Source organism: Giraffa tippelskirchi, chromosome 9 (assembly GCF_054371585.1).
Source record: "Giraffa tippelskirchi isolate mGirTip1 chromosome 9, T2T-mGirTip1v1.2.pri, whole genome shotgun sequence".
In the NCBI taxonomy this organism is placed as follows: Eukaryota; Metazoa; Chordata; class Mammalia; order Artiodactyla; family Giraffidae; genus Giraffa; species Giraffa tippelskirchi.
In genome coordinates, this window is record NC_137283.1 from 143,370,731 (window position 1) to 143,391,788 (window position 21,058).

At 35.1% G+C, this 21,058-nt stretch overlaps 1 protein-coding gene across 4 annotated transcripts in view; it reads left to right on the forward strand.

The window, feature by feature from the left end:
• ADGRG6 (adhesion G protein-coupled receptor G6) overlaps positions 1 to 21,058 on the forward strand; it is a 152,410-nt gene that overhangs the window by 67,717 nt on the left and 63,635 nt on the right. For 3 of the 4 annotated variants that reach the window (XM_081530966.1, XM_081530965.1, XM_081530967.1), the window contains exons 4-6: positions 1,044 to 1,667; positions 10,465 to 10,533; positions 18,812 to 18,897. In XM_081530966.1, coding sequence (XP_081387092.1) covers positions 1,044 to 1,667; positions 10,465 to 10,533; positions 18,812 to 18,897 — 779 coding nt within the window. Of the gene's footprint in view, positions 1 to 1,043; positions 1,668 to 10,464; positions 10,534 to 12,751; positions 12,836 to 18,811; positions 18,898 to 21,058 lie in introns of all 4 variants that reach the window. The other variant, XM_081530964.1, reaches the window with a different exon arrangement.

Here is a 21,058-nt window from a genome sequence, read left to right on the forward strand (position 1 = left end):
AGCATTCATATGAAGCCAGTGTAAATAGCTACTTCTCTGTCAAGTCAGTACATAATGTTTACCAATATCTATTGTATGAGCCCAGAGTGAAATCCATTGTATTACTTAATAATTTTATGTATGTCACAGAAGGACTAGGCTAATGCATTGTTAATTTTATTGTGCACATAATAATAGTCATCTATATTAGTAATCAGTAATAGCTATATACAGCTTGGCGCAGGTACTGCTCTAGTGCTTTGCAGGTATTACCTTATTCAATTCTCATTAACCACATATATAATTGGTGCCTTTCCCTTCATTTTATAGACATGGGGGCTAAGGCAGAATGACTTGGCCAAGGGAGCTCCAGTGTCTGCCCTTGAACCATTGCTCCGTATTGTCTCAGAAATTAGCTCACATGCCCAGAAGTCAAGGAAATATACCTTAAAATGCCATTTTTGTTTGTTTGGTTTTTTTACTAGACTCCCTCTACTCAATGGAATTGTCTTTGCCTTTGATCCTAAAATAGCCTGATAGTGGGGAAGACCAGTAAGATACAAGGTGTCCAAAGGGATAGGGTAGCATAGGGGTGTTTGGGTATAGTGAAAGGTGATGGTTAGTGAAAAATAGAACTATTAGCTCTTATGTTTAAAAATTATTTGAAAAGAAACATAGTTTTAAAAATCATAATGTATGAACTTTCCTGAAACCAGTAGTTTCCTTAATTTTTTTAATCTCCCTCAGTTCAGGGATTTAAAAAAAGGAAAAAAAAAAAAAACCATATCACTTTGGAAGCTATAACTGGAAGATTTAGGTGTGAGAGCCAACTGTGACTAGTTAAAATGGGTGGGGTTTCTAATTGGTATTGGCATTGGCATATGGTACTGGGTTGGCAATAGAGAGTGGTGGACAGAGAAAGGGCCCAGGGGGTGGGGGGTGGCAAACGGTAGGTAAAAGCCAATTAGCAGACAGGGTGGAGGTTGGAGGTCTCAGACATTTTGCATCTCTTTAGTCCATGTCCGAAGTTAACATGCTTTATCTGTTACTGTGTTTTGTCCTAGTTGCCGTGTCCTTAAGGAATCAAAAGGTCATTTTACCCCAGTCGCTTGATTCTTACCAGATATCTGTTGCAAAAAGTGTCTCTATTCCAGAGCTCAGAGCTTTCACACTGTGCTTTGAAGCAACCAAAATTGGCAAGGAAGACAGCGAATGGACAGCTTTCTCCTACTCAGGTGCATCCTTCCCACAATTGCTCAGTTTTGGAAAGACCAAGAGTGGCTACTTTCTATCATTTTTTGGCTCAAAATGCTTACTAAACAGTGCTTTACTTGTGAAAGATAAGGAAGATATTTTCACAGAAAGCTTCGAGCAGCTCTGCATTGTTTGGAGTAGTTCTTTGGGCTCCGTTGGTGTAAATTTCAAAAGAAATTATGGAACAGTTTCATGCAATTCTACCATTAGTAAAATTATTCCCGGGAATGGGAAATTGTTGCTGGGCTCCAATCAACATGACATTGGCTCTCTCAAAGGGGACATTTATAACTTTCGACTTTGGAATTTTACCATGAATTCCAAAATCCTCTCCAACCTCAGCTGCAGTGTGAAAGGGAATGTGGTGGACTGGCAAAATGACTTCTGGAATATCCCAACCGTTGCTCTGAAAGCTGAAAGCAACCTCAGCTGTGGTAAGTTTGTGGCATAGTCACTTTTTTTTTTCCCATTGTTCTGTGAATATGTTTGTCAACAAGAAATTATATAGACAGACATCTTTGTGTATGATTACAAACTATACATATTCAATTAAAGCTTTCGGTCCTACCATTTTTAAGTTTTTCCTATACCATAAAATATTACACAGTTTTCCCCAAGCATAAACAACAGTTACAATTATTGTGTCTTAGATAGAAATGTTAACCCCAGGACCAAAACAAAAGAAATTAATGTTACAGTTTTTAATCACAAAGATGGTATAGTGAAAAACTGATCTTTGTCATCCTGGAATGCAGTTTCCATTACATTACTTAAACAACCATCACCTTAAAGAGTGGTGTGTATTTAGCCATTTTATGGCTAAATACATTCAGTCCATTTTATGAAAACTCTTGATAATCAGGAATTATCAATTTTCTTTTAACTTTTCTCCCACTTATTTGAAAATGAGCATTTGTTGTTTGTTTCGAATACTCTTCTCTTTTTGGTTGCTCTTTGAGAGACTTTAAATGCATTATTATTGTGAGTAGCCAACTGCAAAATATTTAGAGATATAATTGCATGTTATAAAAGTTATATTAAGAAAGACTTTTATAAAGTACTCCCTATGTACATAAGTCAATTCTGGAAGTCCTTATTTTACTCTAGGACTGAGTCACATATAAAAAGTAGAAGTTCATTATCAATTTTCAGTGTCACATGACTAAATCTAAAGTGTTGATATCATGTTCTTTAGTCGCAGAGTTAACTCTCAATAAAGGAGGGAAAGAAGGGGCCTAATATTCAAAAGTCATCTGTAAGTGATTTTGCAGGGAATTCTGTCACAACTTGATTCCCGATGCTTTCAACAAAATAGGACCCATGAAGAATTGAGGCCCCCTGTCCTATATCCTTAACCTATGTTTGCCATTCCAGCCTGGGGAACTCCTGTCACCTATCTCTCTGTGTGGGCAACCCATCTCTCGGTGTGGTCCACGGTGATCCTGCAGATGGTGGGAGGCTGTTATGTGATGTCACTTGAGAGGTGTTTCCTTGTGGGTTGTTGAAAAGAGGGTAAACCACAGCCCTGGTCCAGAAGGAGACTCTGGAACTTTGTAAGAGTTAACGGTGTAAACCAACATCCTCTCAGTCTGAGACTGGCTACAGAGGACAACCTTCAGGGACTCCTGAGAAGTCTTTCACTCAGCAAGGAAATTGAGAAAATCAGGTGTGTGTGTTTTGTGTGGGGTGGTGAACAGTGAGGAGAGGACAGTGGTACAGTCAAGGTGATTATCTTTAGGGCCCTGTTTTCATCATATAGTTGACCATTATTTAAAAATCATAATATAGACTATTTAACATTTTCATTTCTATGGGTCAGTGTTTGAGAACTATGACCATCAGAACAAAATTAGAAAAATAATTTGGCCGTGTGTATTAATAATTGCTAAATACTTAGAAGGAAATGGCAACCCACTCCAGTATTCTTGCCTGGAGAATCCTAGGTTCGGTGGAGTCTGGTGAGCTGCCATCTATGGGGTCGCACAGAGTCGGACACGACTGAAGCGACTTAGCAGCAGCAGCAGCTTTAATATATATTGTGCTCCAGGTACTGTTTTAAGCACTTTACACATTGTAACTTATTCCTGCAACACAGATCCCATGATGTGAGTTTTATGATTAACCCCATTTTGCAGATGAGTAATTGAGGTCCAAAGAGGTTAAGTCACTTCTCCAAGGTCATGTAATTAATAAGTAGCCAAGTCAGAAATGGAAGCCAAAATGTTCAGTTTTAGAACTGTGTTTTCCGAAATTGTCTTTGAGAATAAGCAGAACTAGAAGACGAGATGTACTGCTAGGGTAGGCAAGCCAATTCTTGTCTAGATGAAGAGGACAGAGGCCCAGGAGCCGTCTCTGGCTACAGAAAGCACTGCTGGCCACAACACTAGCTTTCGCAGGTACTAGCATGGCATTTGTTTTAAACAAAATTAATAAGGGTTGTTTTGGTTTTTTTTTCCCCCTCCAGTGCTTAATACCTTACTATAATAAAATATGAGAAACCTAGTATACAAAATTCCTAAACTTCTCCTAAGAAATCCCCTAGACCAGGCATTGGCAAATGAGAAGGGCCTATGGTAGGTCACTTGTTTTGTAAATAAAGTTTTATTGGAACATAGGAACATAGGTTTTGTATCACCTGGGGCTGCCTCTGTGCTCCAGCGCAGAGTAGACTGATTGTGAGAGATGACCTGGCCCACCATCCGAAAGAAAATCTGCCAACCCCTAAAACTAGACCAAAAAATCAAAGGGTCTCGTTTTCTGAAGCACACACTTTGCATAATACTGGGAAAGACCTGCTAGATCTCTTGAGCCAGAGATAACAGGCCAGTCACTTAGGGGCTCATTTAGCCCATAGGCATGAGTGGTGGCAACATTGATTTGTTTTCATTTATTTACATTTCCATGCAGTGTTTTTAAATAATGATTGATTTTCAACTTTAAAAAATTAGATTTCACATAAAAATGAATTTTTAGATTCCCTAGTTTAAAAAAAAACAAACAACGAACATTAGTATGACTGCCTGACCAACACAGCTGGAGCTAAAGTGGTGATGGCCCCCTTTGAAGGGGCTTTCCAGGTCCCCTTGGCCCTTACCACTCCCTGTTTTCTCCCCACACCAGCCCTGTTTAGATTAGCTTCTGGCCCAGGGAGGCACTTATGTTTGGGAATCCCAATTTAGGCCACTCCCTTCACTTTAAACAGGGCAGGAAATCGAAGCTTAGAAAGAATAAGTGGCTGAGGCAGTTGGTAGGTTAAAATGCACGTCTCCTGTCCCTTTGCCCGGGGTTTATATTTGGGAATTCTCATATTTTCTTTAACACGGTCTTTAAGACTCCCTCCCAAGCCTTACGATTTCTGGAAGGCATCAGATATATGCATGTGGAGCTTAGCCATCGATAAGTTTTCAAAATGACTTCAGAGGAGTAGCACAAGCTTACAGAGTCGGTGTCTGAGTTCCTCTTCTTGACATTCCACAGTGACTCTCAGCACCCCTGTTCCGTACATTCAGATATCCTGGACTGTGTTTCAGGAGTAATAATGGGAGAGGGAGTTTCCTGCTGCTTAATCATAAGCTTTGGGAGTTGAAGAACCCAAGTCACTTATTAACTGACAGGAAATACCTGTAACAGAGATTATATCTAAGCTTGTTACTTAAGCAAAACTTGAATAAATGAAAAAATGTGTGCTCTATTAACATCTTAACCTTTCCTTTTTTCCGGAACACCATGGCTTTCTGTTTATGGTAATGATGATTTCCCAAAACTAATGATCAGTACAGTAGCCAATGGGAAAATAGAATTTCATGCCTAACATTCCATTGGCTTGACAATATCTGTTAAATATGAACTGAACTTTCATTCCAGAATCAACTTGTGACAGAAAATGAATTCATTTTTCCTAAGGTCTATTGCTAAGTAAATTTTAATATGAAAATAAGATGATGGAACTAAACTGACTCCTTTTAAATAATCCTGCCTTTTGTTTCAAATATTGACTATCCTAGCAATAAAATCAACATGTTATTAATAAATTTTTAAATAATTTCATAGCTGTACTTTTATTCTCCCATGCTGTTCTAAGCACAGTTAGGGAATATATCTAATTAAGAAATTTTCAGCAGGTTTGTTTTTTTTTAATTGGAATATAATTGATTTTCATCAGGTTTTTTTTTAACATGATTAATCTTGTCAGTCCTTTTCAGAAAGAAATGCTTTATTTAGCAACAATTCTTTTTATATCATCATTCTTTTTCTTAAGACAATTTTGTTAAACAGTACTGGGTTTATAACCTCAGTGGATAGATGGTTTCACTAATGGACTCTTTAATTATAAGCTCAACCATTTGCCTGTGTTATGATTCAGGTTTGAAAGTGAAAAGTGAAAGTGAAAGTCACGTCCAACTCTTTGCAACCCCATGGACTATACAGTCCATGGAATTCTCCAGGTCAGAATACTGGAGGGGATAGCCTTTCCCTCCTCCAGGGGATCTTCCCAACCCAGGGATCAAACCCAGGTCTCCGGAATTATGGGCAGATTCTTTACCAGCTGAGCCACAAGGGAAGCCCAAGAATAATGGTGTCAGTAGCCTATCCCTTCTCCAGTGGATCTTCCTGACCTAGGAAGCAAACCGGGGTCTCCTGCATTGCAGGCAGGATTCTTTACTAACTGAGCTATCAGGGAAGCCCATGATTCAGTTTTAAGCGGCTAATGTCCATCAATTTTCACAAAGAACAGACAGTGCCTTCTATACCAGTTTTATTTATTTTACTGATGACTGGACTTTCCTGAGGAGTGGTACTGTATAACTCAATGAATAGTTTAAGTTCAAACAAATTACATTTATTTAACAAGCATTTATTAATCACTTCCATTTATTAACCACTGTGAATGTAGAGATAAGATATAATTCATAAGTATCCAACTTTGATGTTTTTCTTTTCTAGATATTTTTGGATTTGGACCGACTTTTGTTTTCCTCTCTGAAATTTTACACTTAATTACCAAGACTTCATCAGCTCTTGGATTCCTATCCTTTCATTTTCGATTGTTACAGTTCTGTCCCTCAGAGCCATAAAACTCTGATTTCACTATTGGCTCCTTCCCTTCATTCCTAACAAATTATTGAGTGTAGCATTTTTAGATGACTGAATTTTTTTTTAAATAACAAAGATGAAATCACTTATTTTTACAAAGGACTTTATCCTTTGAAGATGCCCAAACTCTTTATGAGCATAAATGGCATCCAAAATAATTTTAAATACATTTATGAAAAATTTTGAATTCAATTTACTAACAGTTACAAAGAGGGAATTGAAAGGAATTAATATTTGTCTTACTAGTGCAACTCACATGAGAGTTTTAGCTTTGTCAACTATTGTTTGGATTGTCATTAACTAGGGTGTGAGATGAGTGGTTAGCTAGTCAGTGTTTTTTTACTACAACTTGTATAAATATTGACTCCTCTCTGTAACAAGATTTTGGAAGAACAAAATATAGAGAAGAAAGATTAACAGCTGTATAGCTTTTTATCAACTGCCGTTTTTCAGAGACCTCATTTTTAAAGGAAATTTGGCTTTAATTTTTGCGGCTAATATTAAGTAAATACCTTTAAATCCCTTTGTAGTATCCACAAATACCAGAGGCTATACATAGGTCATATTCTGAAAGCAATTTCTTAATTATAAATATATCCAGGAGAAAGAATTGTCTCTTCTTCCTTAATAATCTTCTGGTTTGTAAATCTATCCACCTAGAAAAATTGATTGGAAGAATGACTTTTCTATGTAGATATGCCAGAAACTGAACTGACTGCAAATGAAAAGTTTGTGCGGATTTTTAATATTTTATGTATTTGTTCATGTAATTTGGTGTATTTGTAATGTAAGATTTCATTTATCAATATTCCAGACCTTTCTAATTAAATCTGTCACTTGTATTCGAACCATTTTCACTGAAACAAACTTCAAATGTAATTTCTGTTGCTATACTGAATCATCATAAAATAATGTTTATAAAGTATTTATAAAGCATTGTCAATTTGCTAAACTAAAAGTACCCAGGAAGGAACAACTGATAAAACTGAGAAGCAAATTTTCCATGACAAGTATGTCACAGAATGAAATTTAGACTTGCTACCATATAATCAAACTGATGAGATGTTAAAGAAAATTGTTAAGTATCTTACTCTAATCCTAAGTCTTCTGATTTTCTTTCCTTAGTTCCACCTCTCAGCTCTTTGGTACCCTGTGGTGGATATGTAGTTAGCCTGAAAGCTTCTTTCCCACAGTGTTGTTCCCTTATCTCCCTTTGTCTTCCAGAGATACTCTATCAATGCCAGAAGTGGCCTTAGGAGCCTGTGTCTGCCAACATTGTGTGTAATTTGAGCAGCACAGGAACTCCGTCCAAGGGTCTCTTCTCGCGTGTTACGTTGGCTGAGATTTCCTCAGTCATTTTGAGTTTTAAGAGCTTTTCAGTGTTCAAAAGTTCCTTACTAAAATGTAAATACCTAAAGGAGAAGTAAGGTCCTGCAAGAAGAGGGGCATCAGTTCAGTGTGATGGGAAGAAATAATGGGCAGAAAACACTCAAGATCGAATTCTAGGCTGGCTTCAGCTTATACCTCTCACATACTCTTTCTCCATAGTACACTTGCTATTAAGTTTTATCTTTAACACCACCCCCCGCTCACCCCATCTCTGCTTCCTTTCGTAGCCAGGCTTCCTCTTTTTCTCATTCACTTCTCAAACATTGTAGATCTAGAATTCATTATTCCCACGCTATTGAAGGGAATTTTTGTAGAGCTGTTAGCGAAATTCCAAAGTGAAGGGTCTTCTCAGTCTTCATCATTGACGACCTTTACTGTATACTCGATGTGGCCACACCCTCCATGAAACTTTCTTAACTTGAATTCTGTAAAATCATTAACAAGAGCTATTTTTGTCTCTTCAAGTCTCGTATCCATCTCATTCTGTCCATCCTCAGTGGACTCAAGATATGAAACCTGAATTATTAGTCTTATTCAGGCTTCTTGTGTCTCTTCTCTTTTAGTTAGTTATGGAGCTTCAAAAGTGATTGTTTTTAAATTTAAATATAATTTTCTCACCAAGTTCCCTTTTGTTTTTTCTGTTTCTTTAAGAAAGAGTTCAAAATTTCACAGTCATTCATAATGTATTCAGTAATTTATTCAGTAAACTTTGAGGACCCAGCTATTACGTGTGAGGGATACACTATTGGAAGAAAGACACAAAGTCCCAGAATTCATAGTGCCTGCATTCTACAAGGCCCTGTACAGCTGTCCATTGCCTCTCTATCTGGTCATTCCTACGAATTTTCTATAAATGTCCTACTCCAGAAATGCCATGCCATTTGGGTTCACAGTCGGTTTGACTACATTCTTGGTATGCACGTGTGCATGCTAAGGTGCTTCAATCGTGTCCAACTCTGTGACCCTAAGGACTGTAGCCTGCCAGGCTCCTCCATCCATGAGATTCTTCAGGCAAGAATACTGGAGTCAGTTGCCAAGCACTCCTTCAGGGCATCTTCCCGAACCAGGGATTGAACCCACATCTCTTAACATCTCCTGCACTGGCAGGTGGGTTCTCTACCACTAGTGCCACCTGGGAAGCCTTCTTCTTGGAATTTGTCTGTGTAATTCAGTCTGCCAATAATAACCATCTCTAGTCTCTTATCCTCTGATCAGTATAGTGACCCCTCATATTTCCAGTTAATCTTTGTAAAGGATTTTCTGTTCACCCTTCTCACCAAACTGCTGGTCACATGCTCCTTTGGACCACTATGCATCTATATTTCTCTGTGAAAACTGTGAAGCCACCTCCCATTCATGTCTCTCTGAGAGCAGAGACATAGTTTTAAAGCATTCTTCTAGCCTCCCTGTTTCTCATACTGTTAACAGCAAGTGAATGTTTATTGAATGAACATGTAAAGGTCTGTAATAAAATCTTCTTGCCAGCTAACATCACAGACCAGAGGCCCAAGGGTTGGCTCTTTCTAAAATAAAATGATTTCTTTCTTGGGCCAGTTCCTTGAGGCAATTAAGAGTGAAGAAACTATGCTCCTGAGATGCTGCTAAATTGTTGGGATTCTTTCTTCTTATGCACACAATTAATCTAATTAGACATCTTTTGTTGGCTCATCTACCTGGTCTGTCTTCATGTACCATTGCCACAAGAAGTTCGGAAAATGTTTAAATATTAGAATATAGTTACTATTATAGAAATGTTCTTTAAAAATTCAATATATGTGTGTATGTATATGTATGTGCATTTTCGTGTTGTTCAGTCAGTCAGTCGTGTCCAACTCTTTGCACCCCTATGGACTGCAGCATGCCAGACTTCCCTGTCCTTCACCATCTCCTGGAGTTTGCTCAAACTCATGCCCTTTGAGTCCGTGATGCCATCCAACCATCTCATCCTCTTTCACTCCCTTCTCTTCCTGCCCTCAGTCTTTCCCAGAATCAGGGTCTTTTCCAATGAGTCCGCTCTTCGCATTAGGTGGCCAAAGATTTATGGTATGCATATGTTTGTATTTACTCTTCTCTTCTTAGTCATAGTAAAATATGCTTTGTGATAAGTTTAGCCCTTCTCCCTCAGCCTCAACCTGTTGATAAAAGCCTGTTAACAGCCAGAGAGAGATTTAGTGCAACAGAGAAAATCCAGTATTCCTACTAGAAAATCAGCTCAAAATTTGTTTCCTGTTGAGGATGAGTCAGGCAAAACTCGAAATAAAAAGGCACAGAGACCAACTTGAAGTCACGGAAACTTATTTCTGGAATTGCAGCTAGTATGTGCTAGGACCTGTAAACCAAAAATATGTATTTTATGAGCATTAATAATATCCATGTTCACTTTTGAAACTTATCTTTCATGTTCTTATTATTTCACTTGTATGAATTTCCACCAAAGCTTTATAATTTGTTTTGTGAAAAAGTCCTAAACTCCTTATGCACAGTTTAAGGGGTGGTAGCACTTCTTTCCTTTCGTGTGTGGAGGGGGTCAGTAGATTGAGTTAAAGATTTTGAGAGAAATTTCAGTAGCTTGATTTTACATTTGTGGAAATTAAGACACAGAGACTTTCTTGATGTTAAAATATTACTGATGGACTCTTCCAGGGCTGCTCCTTTTATACCAACCAAATGATTTATGATTTTTTTCTTTCTGGATAATATCATTAAATCATAAGTCTTATTTTGTACAATCTTTCTGTGTTGGTCAAGGTTCCTACCTGATTCCACTCCCAGCAGCAGAACTAGCCAGCTGTGCAGATTTGGGGACCCTCTGCCAAGGTAGGGAGTCAACATCGTCCTCTGGAGTGTCTGTTTCCTACTTGCTGTTTTGGAAAATGTAGTTGTCATTGTTTTGAATTTTATCTTCATTTTTACTTGAGAAGCCAGAAACCAGCAAACCAGAAGAATTTCTGGATGTGTTTTAGTTGTGTGGGTGCACAGTGTAGAGAAAGAATGCATTCACACACTGGATGACCACATTTCCATAAAGCACTGAGTTTTTAAAATGTGAATAATTATATGCTATTAGGAAGGATTGACTTCATTTTTCCCCTCTATTTCGTCTCAAAAATATTGTCCAGTATAAATATAGCCATACAATATTTTGAAAAAGTATTCATGTCTAAAAAACAAGAGGAAAAATTAAGTTGAATAGTCAATTAAGTTTAAGACAAGGCCATGAGGCAATTTATGATGTGCAATGTAACTTAAATATTAAGATAAAAATAGTTACCTTATTACTAATATGAATGTAATTTTATTAATTATTACAGTGCATAATGACTATACTATGATCAGTATTATAATTATATATTATGTATTGAATAGTTGCATGCTGAATAATCCATAGTTGCATAAATTTTATAATATTTTGCTTTAATTTTATCATTGCTTCTTCTGATTATCCATGACCCATTTCCATCCATTTATTCTATTATATACTTCTTTTTGAAGTAGCATTTCTATATGCCACATTAAGAATCATGACCGTGCCTTTTGTAAAGTTGAATCTTTTATTAAGAAGGTCATAGGATTAAAGTGATGGGTTAGAAGTGAGACGAAGTGAATAGAAACATGAGCTCTCTTTTATAGTTCCAGTGTGGAAGTAGGGTAGGCAGGGAGAAGGGGTGCAACTCATTATTATTTTTCTTTTCTGAGGCATTGTTTCTTGATATTATTGTCGATGAATACCTTAAGATAATAAAATCATTAAGTACTTTCTTTTGATGAACTCAGTGTGGTTTTAAAATAGTTAAATGAAATTTTAAAAAGCCTTAATTTTGCTTAGTTCAAGCCGTGAAGGTTTTTTTTTAATTTTAATTTTTTTCTTTTAATCTGAGACTTAGATGTATTTTGCATTACATAAATATAACTGATTGTTCACAATTTAAAAATATAAAAGATTTCAAAAAGAATCCTCATTCTTAAGTGTTGTATATTATTTTGGAATGAAAAAGTTATTTTAGTTAAGAATAGACATTTTGAATAATGAATTCAGTATTTTCTAAAGATCCTTTGAAAGGTGATTCTTTTTATAATTACTGAAATGTTTTAAATTTAGGTAATTTTTTTCTAATTAAGAGATCCCAACCCAGGGATCAAACTCAGGTCTCCCTTGTTGCAGGTAGATGGATTCTTTACCGTCTGAGTCACCAGGAAAGCCCATTTAAAAGGAATATGTAACAAATAGTTATTGTAGAATAGAAATGTACATCTTATACAAATATACTCCTAAGATAAACTAAAAGAAAATTATGTGTATAGTTATTTTACTACTTACATTGTTCCTCCAGAATCCTTTAGAAAGATATTATCAAAGCATTACATAGGTTTAATTGTTGAGGTTTAGTAGAATCAGAAACATAGCTTTGACATACTGCTTTGAAAAATCCCTCCTGTAAGGCTCGCCCTTATGAAATCCATTTTGTCCATCAGTGTTTAGTAAAGTTATTGGGATCTTTAGATGATGATGTCATCCGCACATTTCATTCTCTTTTTTTTCTTCACATTTATCTTCTCTAGGAGACGTATATTTTCTTCTGAAATTTTATTTTGCTAATCTCAGTGTATCAGAAAGGCTAACTTAGTTTAGATAATTTTCAAGCTGACAGGTGGTATTCAGACTTCCTTCTCTAGCCTTTCTTTTTATAGACTTAGGAGACTGAGTTCTAGGAAGCTTTATTCATTTGCTGTGTGATCATCAGCCTCTTGATGGCAAACTTAGGTCTAGAATCTGAATGTTCTTTCTCCATTCTCTTTGTGCCAGTTCCAGACTCTCGTACAAGATAGCACCAAAGACCATGGGAACAGATTCTTAATGTGCTATAGAAGGCATTGCTTCATTTTATACGTTGTAACCTTGAAACTTGTGTTTAGTGGCAAGAAATGGTTTCTGTTCCTCCTCTATATATTTTCATGCATCAATTATAGATTGCTTATCCATATTAACTTTCATGTGCTTTTTGCAAAATTACATCTTTCTCATCTTTATTACCAGCTACTGTAAACCCTCCTAGTACTACATCACCCACTGTCACCACTAACATGCCTGTTACTAACAGAACCGATAAACAAAGGAATGGTAAGAAATCACTACCTTTTCTATTTGTAGTATGTCTGACTTGATGAACACCTGTATTCCAAAGGTGGAAATATCTAATATTCCAACAAAGTGTCTATTGTTAGAATCAACTGGGACATTTGTACATTTGCAAGAGTAGTAAAATAAATATCATTTGATTGCCTTGAGTTCCCCGAATAACCAATGGAATGAGTACACATCTAGTATCACATTTCTGAATTTTAGCTAAAATTTCTTTCAAAGGAAGCTTTCAGAGAAAGACATTAGTTAAAAGGAATGAGTTTGCATTATACAGCAATCTGAAAAGAAAAATATTTATGGTGTTCTGTCAGATTATTCTCTAAAGAAACCTCTTTTAAAGAAATTTGTAATCTCAAAAAACTACATAATTTTAGTAATTTAACTTCTTACTGAGGCCAACTTTATGTTCAAACATTTGTGACGTTTAGATCATTTTTATACAGTAATACTTTGCTCTTTGTTTTTATTTGTTGAGGAATAATGGCTACCTCCAGTATTCTTGACTGGAGAATTCCATGGACAGAGGCGTTCAGTGGGCTAGAGTCCATAGATTCGCAAACAGTCAGACACAGCTGAGCAACTAAAATACACACACACAATAGTTAGAATGTGATTGGATATTAACTAAATCATAAATCAATTTTTAACTGACAAAACTTCAAGTAACTGTCAATACCTCCTGTTTTTTTCTTTGTACAAATACATTTCTGTTTATATTATTTGTAATTTGCAAAGTTACATAAGAAGTGAACCAGGGAAATGTCAGGTTGATTATTTAATCTGCTACCTGTATTGACTACATACATAGCTTTTTGTCAGAGTAAGTGGTTTCAGTTTCTTCCAAAAAAGAGAATTCCAATCAGGTGACCACATCATTGCCTCAAACACAATAATATTCTCAAATATGAGGTATTAGAAACAAAGGAATTTTCTCAACCTTAATCATTTAACTTGTAAGGCCAAGACATCTGTGATGCATCACCAGGGACCAAAACCCAGAGAAAAGAAACCAGCATAGTTCCTTTTTTCTTTTGGCCTTGGGGGTTACATCAACTTCCTCTGTAAGGACATTTAAATTGAAAGTATGGAATATTTTACATGAAACGTAGATATAAATTTCATTAGGGTTATAAAGACATCGATTCAGGGAAGTGTTTATGGTTATTCTGGTAGTTACGCCAAGGAGATTTATGATGGAGCAAAAATTCCAGCAACCCCCAAGAAAGCAAAAGCAGCTGAAATTTCCAGTGCATATTTCACATGGACTCTAGCCAGTAGATGGGAATATTATAATTCTAACTAAGTATTTCACTCTTTGTATGAACATACAAAGAGCCTCTGTGGCATTCTCCCTCCAGGACTGGCACATCCTCTACTGCCCAAGAACGTTTACATGATGCTTCAGAGTCCTCGACTTGGTGGAGTGGAGCTGTATTCACTCAATCATGTCATTTCTGACATTCTTGAAGAGAGCCTTATTCAGTCCATCTCTCTCTGCGTCATAACCTTCAACAAAAAAAGCAAATGTTAGAATCAGTTCAAATGGTTTTGATTTGGCCACTTTAAAGAAAGAAAACTCGAATTCAGATCATTCTTGATAAAAATGTAATCTGAGCACTTAAAAATATTTGAAAGTCCTCATGTAGTAGAAATAGTCTCAAATTGTACTCAAATTTGTGCAGCATCTCAATTTTACCACATCCTTGAACAGTCAATTTCGGGGGGACTTCTACTGTTTATAATAGGTTTTTCCCCCCTAAATTGACTCACTTTTTTTACTTAAACATTTACATTATTTATATGGGAAAATATATATAAATATATATATTTATATGGGCAAATATTCAGTTGTAAACTGAAACTAGTACTGCTTGTCTTAAAATAGAAGTGTAAAGTGAAAATAAATATAATGAAAACAATGCTACTGAATTCTCTCTATATCCAATTGCCTTCTCACATCTCAGCACTTGAAGCCTTCATTATTTTTTTTTTAAAAGGGAGGGTTACAAGACCCACTGTAATTAAGTTTTTTGTCTTTGGTGTAGTTAAATTTGAAATAATTGAAAAGAGAATTACTTGTTTACCTTGAGTACTTGAATTACTTGAATAAATGGGATTTAATGTCCTATTCTAGACTATCTGAGATCATTCACATGCTATCAGCAATTTCAAATACACTTTTCTTGGGAAACTGATATGGTAAACATTCTCAGGCCTCGGATCTGATATATTAGAGAATGCTGTTTTGTTCACTGTAAGAACGATCCACAGCTATCAGATCTGTCATCTACCTTATCCAGCCTTATAAACTCTGCACTATCAAAGAAATCTACTATCAAAGAAATCTAATTCATCAGTCATGATATGCTGGTGTGGTGAGGGAAGAGGGATTTAAACTGTTTGGCAATCAGATGTATTTTTTGAGTACATGAAGAGAATTTGTTTTCATGGCTTTTGTGAAATGTCCCTATTCCCTTGCATAAAGTTATTTTTGTTATTTTTCAATAGGATTTTAATCTGATAGTTCAGATTATATACTAAGAAAATCTTATCTTTTAAGCTACTTTTCACAAACATATTTCAGTATATGAGGAACAATTTAGGTATTCCCACAAATAACCTTTGTGTCTTTTCCACTGCATTCCCAAGAAAAGCTCTTGGACTTATTATTATTTCCATCCCAAATCATATGTTCTATGCTTGAAGCATCACTGTACTGCTGCTGAATATTAAACTTTTGTGAGATTAGCACAAGCAATCAAAGTAAGGAACTGACTTTGTTAGTCCTTATTATTCTTCTAAAAACCTACAAGTGCAAATTGTATCACTGTTTCTAGTTTCTCACATACATTTCACTACTCAAAAAAATTCACTCTCAGGGTATTCATGTGGACCCAACAATCAGTCTAGCTTTATATGCCAAATAACTTAAAGAAATTGTATGTGTGATGAGCAGTACTCCAGTCATATGGTAAATGCCACTGTCTACTATAATTGCCTCTGCACCAGTCAAAGGAGTAATCTTGAATGTAAAATAGCATTCAATTTCTACTTTAAAATCTATCTTTTCAAATGCATATTTTAAAACCCTCCTTTTCAAACCTACTTCATTCCCTTGAATGGAGAGTAGTCTCATTTCTAAATGTTCCAAGAAATTCTGAGAAGAGTGTTAAGAAAATTAAAAAAGGAAAAGATCTACAGGCAGGCATATGTTTTGATACCAAATCTGTTATGGCAAGTAATGGTTTCTGCTTTGAAGTTTTGTGGGGCTGGAAGAGTCATCTAATTGGATAAAAGTGTCACGCATTCTTTAGACTGGGATGTCATTATTAGGACAATACATACAGCTTTTGAAGTCTCTGGAACAGATGAAGATTTGTGGATAGCTTTCTTATTGAGAAACGATAGGATTTGTTATATCTGTAGAAGAAGATGACTTGATTACCAGGATGACCTGGAAAAGTCTGCGTTGGTGTGTCTCAATTGTGCATTTTCTGCAGTGGCAATGCTTAAGCCAGTTATTTCGCTGCAGTCCAAAACCTTTCTCACCAGACCTTCAGTGGATATTTTATCTCACTTTGACAATTCATTCTTGGGCATTTCTTTGGATTACTTGTTGACTGCATTATCCAAAAATTTTAAATAAGTATAACAAGTAGACAGCATTGAATAATTTTTGCTGAATATATAAATATCTCATTCTGAGACTTCTAAAGCAAGACTATATGAAAAAAGATTCATAGCATGGGCGAATCTCCAACACTTAGGGGTAGGTTGTTTGGTATAGTCATATATTTTATTTGCCATAAACAGCATAACACTGGGGAGAGTCCTATAGGGATTTAGACTGACTCTGATATGGAATGTCTTTCTCATTTATAAAAACAGTGAATTAGGAAAAAAATGAGAAATATTTTAAATCTAAAAAAAAAATCTTAAATGTTTGGATGCTTCTGTAAAATTTCAGAAATGTGAGTGATTAAAAATACTCATTTTTAATATTTTGCAGGATTTTCCTGAGAGGGCAAGACTGCAATTCCTAACACAGACACACGCTTTAGGTCTCCATCTAGTGGTAGTTTGTCAGTTTTAATACTTAACTGGCATCAGGCAACGTGCACAGAATACCCCTTGATTCCTAACATTGGTTTAGAATCTTGGACTTCTGGAATTTAAATTCCCTCTGAGTCATTCAGAATGTCCACGATTTGATATGATGAGGTCTACAGTGTAAATTTGTTTGTTTGTTTGCCTGACTTATTATCATTTATTTTACATACACTCCTGTAATTTTTCATTCAGTTTTTTAAAGGAAGATAAAGTCAAGGTTATTAAAATATGTGAAGAGTTTTAGAAGCTGGACTTCTAATAACTTAGTATGCACAAATTAAACTAAATATCTTTGGACTTATGCTGATCTCATAGACAAATTATTACATCTGGGAGTGGTTTTTTTTTAAAGCATGAGTTTCTGACCCCTATATTGGAAAACATTCCTTTAGGAGTGTGACTGGAATTTGCATTTTGGTAGATTTGGGAGTTCCTAAGAGACATACTTTTGTACTTTTATGTACTACTTCCCCCAAATCTTCATTAAATCTTTTCCCCATTGTTTTAATAATATATTTTTACATTTGCTATGCATATTTTGGCTTCCCCAGTGGCTCAGCAGTAAAGTCTCCACCTGCAATGCAGGAGATACAAGTTTGATCCCTGGGTTGGGAAGATCCCCAGGAGAAGGAAATGACAACCCACTCTAGTATTTTTGTCTGGGAAATTCCATGGACAGAGGAGCCTGGCAAGTTACAGTCCATGGAGTTACAAAAGAGCTGGACATGACTGAGTGACTAAACAACAAACAACATGTATATTTTACTCATGTTTATAACCATGGAGATAGATGATTGATTGACAATAATGAAGAATCAATATTTTTTCTCTGTATTATCTACCATATTTAAAAAGAGTCTTTTTCTCATTACTATTTGTAGTAAGATATCTTTTAGCACATATCTAGAGAAATTTAGCAAACCCTGGCTGGTCAGTTCGATTTTCATTTAAAAAAAAAAAAGAAAAATATATATGTATGGCAGACTACTTTAAAGATTGCACTTCTCTCCTGCAAAAAAGGACAACTTCCTTCTGACATAGGATTTTCTTTTACACGCAAGTCCAGTTAAAAGTCCATCTGCAAATATTCTTTCTTTTTTCCTCCTTTACTTGATACAAATGACTGCACTTATGGAATTTTGATGAAAAAATCTGGTGAAAATGAACCCAACAACTTAAGTAGAAGAAAATGCTTTTGTGGGGCAGGGGAAAGAAGATAGAGAGAATAAGGGGCTGTGGGTGAAAAATACATGATACCTATTCTTTTCCAAATTAAGTTCTGCCCATCATCTTACTCAAGTTTTCACATCTCAAACTATCATTCTTCATAATGTTAAAAAAGGATAATTTTTGGTTACAGGAAATCAAATTGTACATGAAAAATCATTTAACAGACAGTAGGGAGAAATTTATAGAATTAAGACTTATAAAGGAACATATATAGGTGATAATTTAGAAGCAATGACTTACCTATAAGTAAACTAAATGATGACTATTTCTAAAAGTTGCAAAAGTCACTGAAAATGACCTGTACAGAAAATTTCTGTACCTATGTAGAAGGCATTTCTTAGTTGCTCCGTCATGTCCGACTCTTTGCTACCTCATGGGCTATACAGTCCATGAAATTTTCCAGGCCAGAATACTGGAGTGGGTAGCCTTTCCCTTCTCTAGGGGATCTTCCTAACCCAGGGAGCGAACCCAGGTCTCCTGCATTGCTGATGGATTCTTTACCAGCTGAGCCATAAGGGAAGCCCTTGTATGAAATTATGTCATTATAAATGTAAGCTGATAAGTGTGTGACTGTAAAATATAACTAATGGACTGAATCTTGTTTCCAATGGACAGATGGGATTATTTATAGAATTTCCATAGTGATTCAAAACATCCTTCCTCACCCCGAAGTGAAAGTACAGAGCAAGGTGGCAGAATGGGTAAGTGGATTGTAAAATTTCTGTTTTGGGGCTTTAAACGGAAATCTGGGAAAGATTCTACTGTCTAACGGAACCCACAGATCATACTGAAATAAAGATACTGTTCATTATAAATGTATGGAAGTGTAAGTGAAGTATTGCACTTTTGAATAGAAAGTGAGGTATAGTTGAATAAAGGACAAGCAATTGAGCCTAATGGGCTGTTATGTCAAATAAGAAAAGAAGAGCACAGTTGGAAAAGTATTTTGAGAGGTATCTTTATTTACTGTAATAGTCGTGCATTTTTAGCACTGTTTGAGCCTTTGATTCAAAAACCAAGTGTATAAAAAGTATATCATGAATATCTTCCACCCATCCTTGACACTCATCTGCCTGGAAACCAACTTATCTGCTTGGAAATCACTGTGAATTTTTCTTGTTTTTTTCCCAAGAATTTGTTTGTGAATGTAAAAGAAAATGACTATACATTTTTATATTTTTATTTTTACATTAAAAATAGAATATTGTATACATCATTCTACACTGTACTAGATATTTGAGTTATAATTTATTTAACCAGTATTCTATTGGTGAAAATTTTGGTAATTTCTAATTTAAAAAACTAAACATTTTATTTTATTGTTTTATAAATACATGTTTTATATATACATTTGTATACATATATAAATACATGTTAATGATTTTTTTCTTCTCTGATATAATATCAAAAATTTAATTTCCCATAGGTTTATATTTTTTATTATTTTATTTCCCATCTACAGCATACTTTGGGACCTTGTACTGCTTTTATTTACTACTACAGTTCAGACAATTTTTGTGGAAAAAGTAATTTCTCATTTGGGTATACATTCTGAAGTAAGAAAAATGAGTTTCTTATGTGGTAGAGCATATACCAAGGCCACATTTCTAATAAATGTGGCCTCAGTAGCAAAAGAAAATTAAACCATACACTGAGAGATAGTGATGATAATACTTTACATATATAAAAGTGTATATACTTTCTTCAGATATATGTATATGTATATATATTTGAAGAATGATAGGAAAACAGTTTTATTTTTAAAGGCTGCACCCTTTGCAACAAGTTACCCACAGAAAATGAAAGTATGTAATTAACAACTCTGTTACAAAAATTGAGGTGGGAGAGTAAAATCTAGTAGAAATCAAAGAAAAGTACTACTGTCAACTTTCTGGAATGACATATTAATCTTAGTAGCTAATTTAAACACTAGATGTATTGAATTTCTAAATGGAGAGAGGGCTTTACTGAAAGAGTTTAATCTTGCATCCCGTTTTCTTTCACATTCTTCTTTCTGCTTTTTTAAAGTCAGAATGTTTTCAAAAGATAAAGTTTTTTAAAATTTATTTTATTGAAGTATAGTTGATTTTCAATGTTGTGTTAGTCAAAAGATAGAATTCTTTATTCTCATTCTCAAATGAACCACTTCTAATGTTATTAATTCTGTAAATCAGCGTTCATTGGAGAGTTTATGCTTTAGGCAAGGTATAATTTTACATTTATATTTATTTCATGCATGGTTTTCAACATAGCATCATTTTTCATCTGAAACTAAACTTTAATGGACATTTCTCTTTAAGACGTAATATATGAGATCAGGTGTTTGGTAACAGAGAAAGTATAAGTGGTGTCCCTATTTCATGTTATTACTATTTACAATTTAAAAATAATTTAATGCTTCTTTCCAGAATTTCCTTGAATTTACATTCAATTTAAAAATGCTCACAAGGAAGGCTAAATGTGTGTATGAAACAAGACCTAAAAAACTCTTTGGAGATGATATATAAATAAGAGAATTTCATGTCAGTAAAGAAATTAAAATATTTTGTGATTGTATTGGACATATGGAAGGTTCTTTTTTTTTTATGGCGAGGAATCTATTGTTTCATTAAAAAGTTTTGTGCTGAGACCCATAAAGATTGTTAAATGACCACATAATTATCAATAACACAATTCTCCATAATGTTGAACTTATCTTTGTTTTTAAAGGTCTATATTGTTAATTTATCATTTTTCTTACTACTAATATTCTTATAAGATGATAAGATGATTGCTAGAAAAACATGTGTTAATGCACCTCAGTGTTTGTTGAATGAAGAATGTGGAAGGTGTGGACTGTGCTAGTCTTTCCTATGTACTCTA